Source organism: Pseudochaenichthys georgianus, chromosome 16 (genome assembly GCF_902827115.2).
Source record: "Pseudochaenichthys georgianus chromosome 16, fPseGeo1.2, whole genome shotgun sequence".
Taxonomy (NCBI): Eukaryota; Metazoa; Chordata; class Actinopteri; order Perciformes; family Channichthyidae; genus Pseudochaenichthys; species Pseudochaenichthys georgianus.
In genome coordinates, this window is record NC_047518.2 from 24,611,002 (window position 1) to 24,623,103 (window position 12,102).

The following is a 12,102-nucleotide window of genomic DNA, read 5'->3' on the forward strand; positions in this document are numbered from 1 at the left end:
TCCCTAAGGAATACCCTTTCCGTCCAATGTGAAATGCTGCAGTGTTTTGTGAAATGCTGCGGTGTTTTGTGAAATGCTGTGGCGTTTTGTGAAATGCTGTGGTGTTTTGTGAAATGCTGTGGCGTTTTGTGAAATGCTGTGGTGTTTTGTGAAATGCTGCGGCGTTTTGTGAAATGCTGTTGTGTTTTCTGAAATGCTGTGGCGATTTGTGAAATGCTGTGGCGTTTTGTGAAATTCTGTTGTGTTTTGTGAAATGCTGTGGTTTCTTGCACTTCAGGGCCACCGTACAATAGAGATGTTTTTATTTTAAAGTAAATTGAGATGGAACATAGTAAAAACATGTAAATTCTAATGTCCGCCTAAAAAAAAAACATTACTTATAGTGAAAACCACCCTTGAATGATGAGTTTAGTAGACTAAAAGCTTTAGGAATCCAAACTATAACATATAATAAGTACCCTGTATCAAGATTGATGCAAAACAAGTGAAATTTGACCTTTTTAAGAGAGGTTTAGAAAAATAAAGTCCACCTCACCTCTGGGTAATTTGGGAACCATCAGTTCCATTTGAACGTTTTCACTGTAAAAATCATTTTATTACTTTGTATTATCACTATAGGTATTCATTCCATCCAAATAAAACTGTTGTGAAAAAATAAATAAAATAAAAATAAAACATACTCTGTTATCGTCTTAGGCCCCACGGACCCGTAATCGCGTCATTTTCAGGAAACAACGTCTAAGAAAGCTTAATATTTAATAAACTATGAATATTTTATATCCATAGTATATCCAACGGGAAAAAAACTAATTTAACTGATCTTTTTCATTTATTTTTTCACAAAAAACACACAATGCTAACAGTGAGCCTCTGAATTAGCCCCGAGCGAAAAATGCTAACCTATTACTGCACCGAAAATCACTCCTAGCTCCCTTATTACTTATCCTAGCTCCACATCAAACACATTGTTTATGACCGCAAGGAGACACAGAATCTAACGGTGCCCACCTCAACACTAAAAGATACAAACTAGCGAGGTTACCAACAAAAACGAACATCAAAACAAGTGGCGCTAGGTATTAGCATTAGCACTGCACACACCCACGGCGTGTTCCAATGAAAAGCATACATATATAAATAAAGTATAAAGTATAGGTCAACACATTTCAGTATAACACACCAATTGCGATATTACTCACGTTTGACCGTGGAGCAGGGTTTCTATGTACCGAGAAGTGGGTAGTTTAATGAGTCTGTTGACGACAAAACCTCCGCGCACACAGACAGCCAAGGCAAGCTACCTGAATTAAGTCTCTCCCTAAACCGGAAATACCGGAAATGTGACATCCGGTTTGTCATTCACAATAAAGTTTTTCAAAATAAAGGTACATTTAATATTGACGTATCAAATTGATTAAAATGTCTTACACAACACATGTATCGAGACAATAAATGAACTGTTTATATAGTCGATCAACACTGTGTATGTTACTCATTACAGGATAATCACATGGCACTAAATCAGACCGGCTGTTCTCCTCTGTTTACATCCTGCTGGTTTAAATTACGTGTTCTATAGGCTCTGTGCACAAGATTGAGTTGAGTAGTGAGCCATTCGTTTTTTTTCATGGTGAGATGTCTGCTGAGAGGTCCTTGTATACCTCGCTGACTTTGAGGACATCTGGGTCTGGCAGCTCCCCCCGCACGGCCTTGTAACGTGTACTCCTTTGAACACAGCTACAATTACTTAGGACAATATATATTACCTTACACCGTCAGCAACTGTAAACTGCTTTGGCATAGTGGAAATGAACACCATGTCACTCACTCTGCCTGGTTTCACACACTATTAATTACACAAAAGAATTGTCAATTTAATTGAAAAGGTCGTTGATGCAATATACTAAATCAGCTCTTGGCACAAAGGAAATACTCATTAAATCATGGATTGGCTGTGAACACATACTGTTCTATTGTATTGCATAGAAAGATGTGTTACTGTTGTGCTTGTAGTGGAAATACTGTTTGTAGTCGTAGATAGAAAAACAAAGATGGAAAACATTTCACCATACATTGTTTAGGAGTTTTATATGTATTGGGTGTTTATGGTTAATGTGGGAAATTAATAAGCAGAGCTGTTGCTGGTAAATTTGTGTGCCATCATAATAGTAATGTGTATACAGCGTTTCGTGAATATCTGGAAAACTATATGCGAGTAGTTTGGAGTCATTTGAGACATGTAAATCGTCAAAAATGGTACATTCTCTGTTAGCTTACGTTCGCCCCGATTGAGCTAGCAACTATTTTATTCGCAATTTAACATGATATTGGATATGGGCTTAACTTGTCCTGGACTGGAATTTTCCCGATCTTTTCCCGAGGAGGTGTTTGCGAAAAAGCGCTTAAAATGCATGAATAACACAGATTTTTCAAAATGGCCGACTTGGCAATTCCATCAGTAATGTCTGTGGCAAGATTGGGGTAGTTTGGAGAAACTATATGTGACTATCGCACAATAGGGGGCGCTACTGAGCTGGTGTACAAAAATGTACATTTTTTTGTACAGTCTGGAAAAGGACGTGGGTTGTGACGTGTTTCCAATGTTGCGTCCGAAAGTCATTTTAGCGATTTTGTGGCATTTAAATCGTCAAAATTGGTACATGTTCCGTTAGCTTACGAGCTCCCCGTTTGAGCAGTCGACTATTCATTCGCAATTTAGCATCACATTGGATATGGGCTGATCTTGTCCTGGTTTGAAATTTTTCCGATCATTTTCCTAGGACAAGAATGCGAAAATGCGCTTAAAATGGACATATTTCAAAATGGCCGACTTCATGGGGGGCGGAGATAATGGAAGCCATTTTGAAATATGTCCGCATTTCCATGAGGAATCTCTGTGCCAAGTTTCGGGTAGTTCGAAGAAACTATATTTGACTACCGCACAATAGGGGGCGCTACTGAGACATATTTGCTAAAACGTCCGATTTTTTTCTACAGTCTGGAAAAGGTTGTGGGCTGTGACATGCGTTCCGAATTTAAAGGCCGTAACTCATTTTCTCCCCTACTTATGGCTCGGTACATTTTTTAACCCTTCGATTTCGAGAAAAAACTGAATAGGACACGCCCACATTTTTCATTGGTTGCGACCCTTTAAATCTCAGTTTATACTCACCCTGCCAGTATGTCTATGACAATATATTTTTTTTAGTCCATCGGTTCTTGAGATATAAATTAGTTGTGGTTTTGGCGCCCCCTATTGTTCGAAATGAACATTGTTTGTTGTGCCTATTCCCCAAGACACACTGAACCTATCCACCGAAATCTGTGATATTTGGATACATTTTGGATGAATTGTGAGCATTTATGTGTAGGCCACACCCTTTTGCTAATACGTTTTGATTGATGTCGGCCACATTTTTCCACACCTCGTGCTAATTTTGTAAGGTAATGTGTCTGCCCCTCCATTGATGCTGTGCACTTAGTTTGGTTTGGAAAATCAAGAAATTGGAATTTAAGTTAATATTTCAATGTTTTTCACATTATGCTAATTTAAAAAAAATCAAAGTAGGCGGAGCTTCGGGATATGAGAGGATAATATGTAGAGCTGCTTCACCCGGATAAGTGTGCAAAATTTCAGGTCCGTCAGACTTACGCTGCGACTTTGTAAATTTTTCGAAACACTGAATTTACACAGGTGGCGCTAGAGAGCAAGTTGAAAAATGTTCTCCCATCGAATCCAGAATGTTAACATTTTCACCGGTCCTGGCGGCGTTGCCAAATGTCGCTACATGAATAGTGTCGTAACCCCCTCAAAAACAGGTCGAAAGTGCAGAACCGGTAACAGAAGAATAATAATACTGACGATTTCAATAGGTCTTTGCACTACGTGCTCAGGCCCTAATAATAATAGTTGTGTAGCAGAGTTTCCGTTAGCATGTAATTACCGGACTATGAGCAGATATGCTTCAGTTTAAAACTCAGTTCACAGGGCTCATTTTTATATTGCTTCAGTTTATAATCGTAACGGATCGAAAAATTCAGATTCATTTTTCAATAAATGATTCCACAAACAACATAATTACTACTTGTAGTAGATAACGTACATTATTCAGAAGTTTACATCAACTTTGAATAATAACACGGGAGAAACGGATCCTCTCTTTCCTTCCCTCTCTCTCCTGACAGCAGTCAGTTTCTCATGCAGCTCCTGCAGCTCGCTAAACAGAGGGCGGGGCTTCAGGTGATTATGCAGAGCTGCGTGTCTCGGTCAGACTCAGCAGCCGATCTGATCTCTCTCTCGCGTCCGGTTACACTTCACTCGCGTTTATGTCCATATCGATCAGATCCAGCTCTCCTGATCGGCCTTTATAGAGAGCACCGATCAAACTATTAAGAGTGAATATCGGCCGATAATGACCGGCGGCCGATCGATCGGAGCCTCCCTAATTATTACCAGACATTTTGACCGTCAGGTTTTGAATTTACCGTTTTTTTATAAATTTTACCAGCTAAAAACCGGTAATTACAGGCTAACGGAAACCCTGCTGCCAACCCTTTGTCCCGTCCCGTTGGAGGTCCCGCCGTCTGCTCTCCTGCCGGAGGTCCTGCCAGCTCCTTGTCCCATCTCGTTGGAGGTCCCACCGACTGCTCTCCTGCCGGGGGTCCTGCCAATCCTATGTCCTGTGCCGTTGGAGGCCCCGCCGACTACTCTCCTGCCGGGGGTCCTGCCAACCCTTTGTCCCGTCCCGTTGGAGGTCCCGCCGTCTGCTCTCCTGCCGGGGGTCCTGCCAGCTCCTTGTCCCATCTCGTTGGAGGTCCCACCGACTGCTCTCCTGCCGGGGGTCCTGCCAACCCTTTGTCCTGTGCCGTTGGAGGTCCCGCCGACTACTCTCCTGCCGGGGGTCCTGCCAACTACTCTTCTGCCGGGGGTCCTGCCAACCCTATGTCCTGTGCCGTTGGAGGTCCCGCCGACTGCTCTCCTGCCGGGGGTCCTGCCAATCCTATGTCCTGTTCCTCTGGGGGTCCCGCCGACAACTCTTCTGCCGGGGGTCCTGCCAACCCCTTGCCCTGTTCCGTTGGAGGCCCCACCATCACCTGTCTCACCGGGGGTCCTGCCAACTACTGGTCCTCTTCCGTGGGGGATCCTGCCGAAGCCTGCCCGGCCTCTGGAGCTGTCTGGTCTTCGCCCTCGAGCCCGGCCCCCTGAGAGCCGCGGTCTTCGTCCTCGGGCCTGGCCCCCTGACTCTTCCTGCCGCTGCTTTTGCCCTCATGCACGGCCCCCTGAGTTTGCCCGCTGTGGCCTTCGCCCCTTTTTGAACTTTGCCTTGCCCCCAGGCCGTCCACCCGAGACCCCCTCCTTGGTCTCTGCCTTGCCCCCGGGCCTTCCGCCCGAGACCCCGTCCTTGGTCTCTGCCTTGCCCCTGGGCCTTCCGCCCGAGACCCCCTCCTTGGTCTCTGCCTTTCCCCCGGGCCGTCCGCCCGAGACCCGTCCTCCAGACCCCCTCCACCCACCCTTTCTTGGCCCTAGTTATGTGTCCTCCCTCCGGTCCCCCTCCACCCACCCTGCTGGACCTTTTTTTTATTTGGGACGTCTGGGATCCGTCCCTTGAGGGGGGGGGTTCTGTCACGATTCTATCACGATTCTCATGTTATGTCACGTTTGTAGTTTTGTCTGTGTTGGTGTTTTTCTTGTCTTTGGGTTTTATTGTGTAAAGTGTTCACCCCCGTTTCCTGCCTGTCTGCTTTCTGTCTGTTTCCCTCCCTGATTACCCGATTGTGTTCATCTGTTGTCCTTGTGTTTCTCCTCCCCTGTCCAGCTGTGTCTTGTTCTGTGATTTCCCTTCTGTGTATTTAGTCTAGTCTTCCCCTGTGTTCCATGTCGGTTCATTGTTTCCCCTCCATGTTATTCCACGGTCAGTGTTCCTTGTGCTGCTTTGGATATTTTGGATTCTGCCTTGTTTTTGCTACAGCTTTATTATTTAATAAAGCTCGCTTTTCGCTATTCTGCATTTGAGTCCTACCTGGTTCACCCATTCGTAACACTTTTATCTCTATTATGGTTAAGGCACTGCTGTGATTCAACAACCAACCAACCAACCAACCAACCAACCAACCAACCACATAACTGCAGATCTCTTGTGGCCATTTGCAAACACATTTTTAGCACGCAAAGGCATCACAATTGACTATTTAATTGTACTTAAAGTTCATATAAAACTCACAAGTCAGACTATATCAGGTCTAAATGCTTTTATTTGGCACAATGTTTACAGCTTGTCTTGAGGGTCCTGATATGAAGACAAAAAAAGCACAAAAAAAAGGAATTTTAAATAGACATTTACATTTCTGTCAAGATAATTTGCTTCATATAGTTCCAGTATTTGTTCCTTCATGTTATTGACAACCCTATACTTCAGTACTAAGAGCTGATCGTCTGGTGTCCCCTGACTGTGTGTCACTGTGGGATCCTGAGACTTCCTCCTGGAAGGCAGTCTCCAGTACAGCCAGGATGGATTTACAGACCTTATTCTTGAAATCTTGACCCATGAACACATACAGCAGTGGGTTTAGGCAACTGTTGAGAAAGGCCAGGTTGGTTGCTATAGGGACCCCAATGGTGATGACATAGCCTAATGTTTCACTGTGTTGAGAGGAATTCACCAGATCAATTAAAGCCATGATGTGAAAAGGAGCCCAGCACAGGAAAAAAGTGGTGATAACTGCAGCGATGATCTTAAAAGGACGACTTGATTGGCTGGCCAGGGTGCGGTTTCTTCTGAGACGATGGATTATCACAGCATAGCAGGAGACAATGACAGTGAAGGGGACAACGAATCCCAGGAGGAGCTGGGTGATGGTCATGGCCTGATGACGTAACAGACGCAGCTGATTCACAGATTCTGTTACATAGTCATCAGAAAGAGCATAGTTGTCGAAGCAATTGATGATGTCTTGATAGAAATATGATGGCGCAGTGTCCCTAAACACGAAGTATGGAGCGCTGAGAGTCAGAGCCAGTACCCAAACACCCAGACTCACACAGGACGCCTTGCGTACACTTCGGTGGTTCTGGGCCCAGACGGGCCACACCACAGACACACATCTGTCCACACTGATCACCATCAGGATGTAGACACTGGCAAAGATGTTCAGAAAGCTTATAGTTCTGTTCAGCTTGCACATGAACTTGCCGAAGGGCCAGTGAAAATTCATAGCTATGTAAACAACACTCAGCGGTAAACGTGCTGTGAAGATGAAGTCGGCTATGGCGAGGTTGAGGAACCAAACTGTGGTAACTGTTTTCTGCATCTTGAATCCGGTCACCCAGATAACCACTCCATTCCCGAGCACACCGAGAACAAAGGTCAGGCAGTAAATTACAAGGGACATGGTGTTGAGAGACTCTCTCAGATCAGCATACTTGTCAGTAAACACAGAGCCATTATTTTCAGACACGTCTGTTATGTTGATGTTATAAGAAGGGGTAGCGGTCATCTCCATTGTTGCATTGAAACCTGCAATAGCGATATGAGAAAACAACATGAAGAAAGGTCTCAAGCAAGTCTTGAAGTGTAACATAATTGATCACAGTAAAAGCAAAGAATCCATATATATATGTATATAATCCATCTTTACATAAACAATACTGTTTAATACTGTGTTGCTTATCCTGTCTATAATTCATGTATTGCAATATGTATTATGCTAATCTTTTAATAATAATAAAATGTTAGTACATCAAAAATCAATTGGATGAAACTTCCACCTCTAAAGCAAAATCCCTGCAAGTCTGGAGATTCAAAGAAAGAATTTAAATAAAATACGAGATTAGCCAAATCACAGAATTGCACAGAATACTTCAGAATAAAATCTTGTCATTTGACTTGATGATAAATTAACATTAAATTATGTATAGACGTGATTGCTGATACACTTTAACTCAGGCTTAAATATCAACTGCCTCTCTCTGTGGTGTAGGCTATGGGGATTTCAGACATGAACATGCTTGTTCTCCCTTGAGGTTAATCTAAAAAATGCCTTTGCTGTCAGTGCTGCACTCTCATGGAATAATCTGTAATGTCATCTAAACTCCAAACAAAGCGTCTACTCTCCGGACCTTTAAAATAGGTACTGTTCTTTGCGTGTTTGACTATTTTCACTGACACTGAAACTTGTTAACTGTACGTTTTCTCTCTTCTTTTTTCTTGTACATTATTACACTAAACTGTAACAAAGGCGTTTCATAAAAAAAGAGACACAAATCTAAATTGCCATATGCATATAGGAACATGTTTTGTTGACCAAAAGCTTAAAAATGTACAAACTGTTTTCAGTTTGGCCCACAAACAAGTAAGCCATCTGAAATAAAGTGATTTAGTTTCAGTATACATTTAAATTATTAGCTTTATTATTTATATTGAAGCATTTTCAATAACCTAAAATCCTTCGTCAATCCAAAATCAATGTTCATGTTCCCTTTCAACAACCTCTTCAGATTAATCTAGTTTTAAAAAATCGTACACATACCTTCCTTGAAGTTCTCCATTTGGTTGAGGATTGATCTGTAGCAGAAGTAATAAGGTTGGCAGAATAATATTAGCTAACCTGTGGGTAGGGACACTATTGACCAACTTGAGGGCGGAGACACTGGCACAATCTATCCATCATCCAAAAAAGAAGAAGAAATCTCCTAAAGTCTATTCAATATTCAACGGTCACATTTAAACTATTTAAGCACTGTAATTACATTTTCTCCTCATTTTCTAAAACAACACATTGGCTTTATTGATATGATTTATACAGTGCAAAATAAGTAAAGAATGCTACATGTTACTGTTTTTAGTGGCACATACTGTATACATTTGTCAGTCAAATCAACAACACGTAGGTTGGATATTCTAATGCCTCCTCCCTTTAACCTGTGCAAGAAAGTCGGAGCATCATCTTTTAATAATTTAGTTTCCCAACAGTTTTATAAAGTAGCAGTTTACTCCCTGCTTTACAATTTCAACTAGAAGCTGGAGACATGTACTGTGCTGCCTCTGTACGTCTGTCCGTGCAAGCCAAAAGAGAACTGAAATCAGATTGTTTCTTACTCTGTCATGTTGTTTTGATAAATATTAGGATAAGGGAAGTTCAACCACTAGTTTCATCCTGTTTTATAATATCAAGCTAATTTCCTTTCATATTTTGAAAGACATCGTGACACTGCAGTTGGTCTTTACTCACAAGTGCTTCCTCATATAGGCAACATTTTGAAGAAGACACATCGCTTCCAAAGTAAGTGTTGGCAACACTTTCAACTACTTCCACTGCTATACTAATATTACTACTACTACTACTACTACTACTACTACAAGTACTATTATAAATTATATAAATAGCACCATACCATAAAACACACTTTTGAATTTTCCTTCATTCCTAATGTTTAACTTTCATTTGAAGTTGATCCCATCGATGAATTTCAGCTTTTATCAATCCAAACTATAACTTAGTAAGTGGACTTTTTGCAGACATTATTGGAGCTGTTTAATATCTGAACTCACTAGTTTGGACTTTATTTAAACATGTCTACAATTCACAGTATACTACCCTCATTAGCAGCAGAGTATTGGCCAACACTTATATTTACTTTTAGATCATATTAAACAACAACTTAAAGCTCACAATGACTTACAAAATACTTTGTATAAGGTTTGTATAGTCTTTACATAAGGAATGTATTTATTTATTTATAAATAAGTTATCATAAATACTTTGTCACCTACAAATTCACCATTAACGTTTCATCTGAATTGTAGGACCAAAGGTAGAAGCCATAATTACAGAGTATGGCACTGAAAGCCTACTCAAAATATGTATACATAATCATAAAAGACTGATGATTTTCCCACTTCCTGACTACTTGACTGAATGGCTTCAATGCTGCAAACAGTGCTACAAATCCTTTAGCACTATTAGAGGTCGGTCTATATCAAAGGCTGCTGATGAATCAAGTGTTGTCTTTCCCCTCTCGAAGTTTTCTGTCCTTGATCTGAGAAGCGCCTGATGTGTGAAACAGCTCCCTCTACTGGCCAAATCTTATAACACCAACAACAACAATTTATAAAAAATAAATTAATCCTGTGTTTGGTTTATTTTTACGATAACTTTTTATTTTGTGTGACACCAGATTATTTGGATCGACAAAGGATAAAGAAATAAGAGGCTCACTATTTGATGGAGTTAAGTGGTGATTATGAAATGGAAACAGTCAAGTGAAATAACATTTTAATAATGAAAATAATGGTAACAACACAAAAACAGTCTTTATCAGCTTCTATGGTACATTTGAACAGGTCTAAAACAAAATATAAGAAAAGGTTTTATCATTTACATTGTTTAAATAATATAAAAATATTGTATAGAAACTTCATGTTAAATCACATCTGGCACACCATACCAAAGTCATACAAATCATAGAAAATGTTTGCCATTCCCTTATATTCCATCAAAAATAGTTAATTGATGTTATCAAACAGGCCAAATATTCACTGATTGCTTTTAAAAAGATAATATTTTGTCTTTTATTGTAAACTGTATCAATACAGGTACCAGTACCAGGTGCAATGTTTAAAACTTACAAAATGTTTACATATCGCCTTGAGGGTCTTCAAGCTTAGCTCCAAAACCAAAGCTTAGTAATTTGTTATATACAGTGACATCTATGTACAATTACAGTATCCATATCATTGACATCTTTATACCTCTGCATCAGAAACAGACTTGTCTTTTCTCCGACTCGTGACCATTGAGGTTCCGTTTACACGGAGACGAAATGGAGAGCTAACCGAATTTGATATCATAAAAGTCTTCTGTCCACATGGTATCGGCTCAAGAAACACTTTGAGACCGATCGACCCGCTGGAGACGCTGTCGCACATATGCCGGGCCTGTAAGTGGCGCTGTACTTCCGCCACAAAATACACCAAAAGCAGCGAAGAAGACCCCCTGAGCATGGTTGCCATGGTTGCCTGGTTGCCCTTCTGTTTATTCTCCTCGGTTGATTTAGCTACATGTAGTTCATGTAGTTCTCCATGTCCACTTGTTGCTGATGTTTGTGGTAGAGGAGCTGTAGATTTTTGCACTAACATCTGTAGCATGGTCAGTAGCAGTAGCTACTTACCTTAGCCTCAATGATTATTGTGTAGCAACGCATTACTAATTCGTGGGAACATAATAACTAATTAGTGGCTACGCATTATTAACTCGTGGCCACGCATTTTTAATTAGTGGCCACGCATTATTAATACGTGGCCACGTATTAATATTTTTCTCACCAATGTCACCAGGGGGGCCCCGTACTTAATTATACGTTTAATACATTTAAGTCAAGCTAAGGTACATGGGATGATTGCTAGTTAGTGCTCTTACCTGTGATGCCTCTTCCAAACAGCATTAAAACCAGACTGTATCATTAAAACTACAAGTACCAGTTCTAGATCCTTGACTGTAGACAAACAATTCAAAAGACAAAATCAACTAAATGTATTTAAAGACCAATCTTTATTTGAAGGTACCTCTTAACCTGATATATTAGTTATACAGTCAGTAATAGTATTGACAATCTAAAAAAACTGAGCAACTCAACGGTTAACTTTATATTTCTTATTGTCTAGCATTTATTATTTTCATTTTCCCCCTCTCATATTCAGTGTGGACGGATTGAGACAGCGTGGTGTCCAGAGAGCTGCAGAGACTTCAGGGAGAAACCTCCGTGTGATGGACGTCCTGTCTGTTGGTTTGGCCGGAGAGGACTGAGGGAATCCTTCCTCTCACTATTCCCAGAGATAGGTCAGGACAACTGAGCATGCGTGGAAGTTGTGTGTGAAGTCTGAGAGCGTGTAGCTCCCGTACCAAACTTTTTGAGAAATCAGGTTATGATCAGATGAGCAAGTTGATCACTCAAAGTTTATAGCGAAATACGATGTGGGGAATGTAATGCCACCGAAGAAACCAAACAAAAAGGCTAAAGTGCCATTGAATGAGAGCAGCGGTCTTTCGGGAGTGATTGACACACAAGCAGCAGAGGAGAACGCCATGGAGAGCGGGGCCTCGCAG

General features: G+C 41.1%; 1 protein-coding gene and 1 long non-coding RNA gene across 2 annotated transcripts in view; one reads left to right on the forward strand and one right to left on the reverse strand.

Moving 5' to 3' along the window:
- Nucleotides 1-12,102, forward strand: part of LOC139435333 (uncharacterized) — a 131,049-nt gene that overhangs the window by 42,028 nt on the left and 76,919 nt on the right. The window lies entirely within an intron of this gene.
- Nucleotides 6,405-7,500, reverse strand: LOC117461368 (chemerin-like receptor 1). Its single transcript, XM_034103196.2, has one exon. It carries the CDS (start codon nucleotides 7,498-7,500, stop codon nucleotides 6,406-6,408), a length of 1,095 nt encoding a protein of 364 aa, XP_033959087.2. The 3' UTR covers nucleotide 6,405.

Coding starts and splice junctions, on each gene's coding strand:
- LOC117461368 (XM_034103196.2), bottom strand. CDS start 7,500: ATGGAGATGACCGCTACCCCTTCTTATAACATCAACATAACAGACGTG.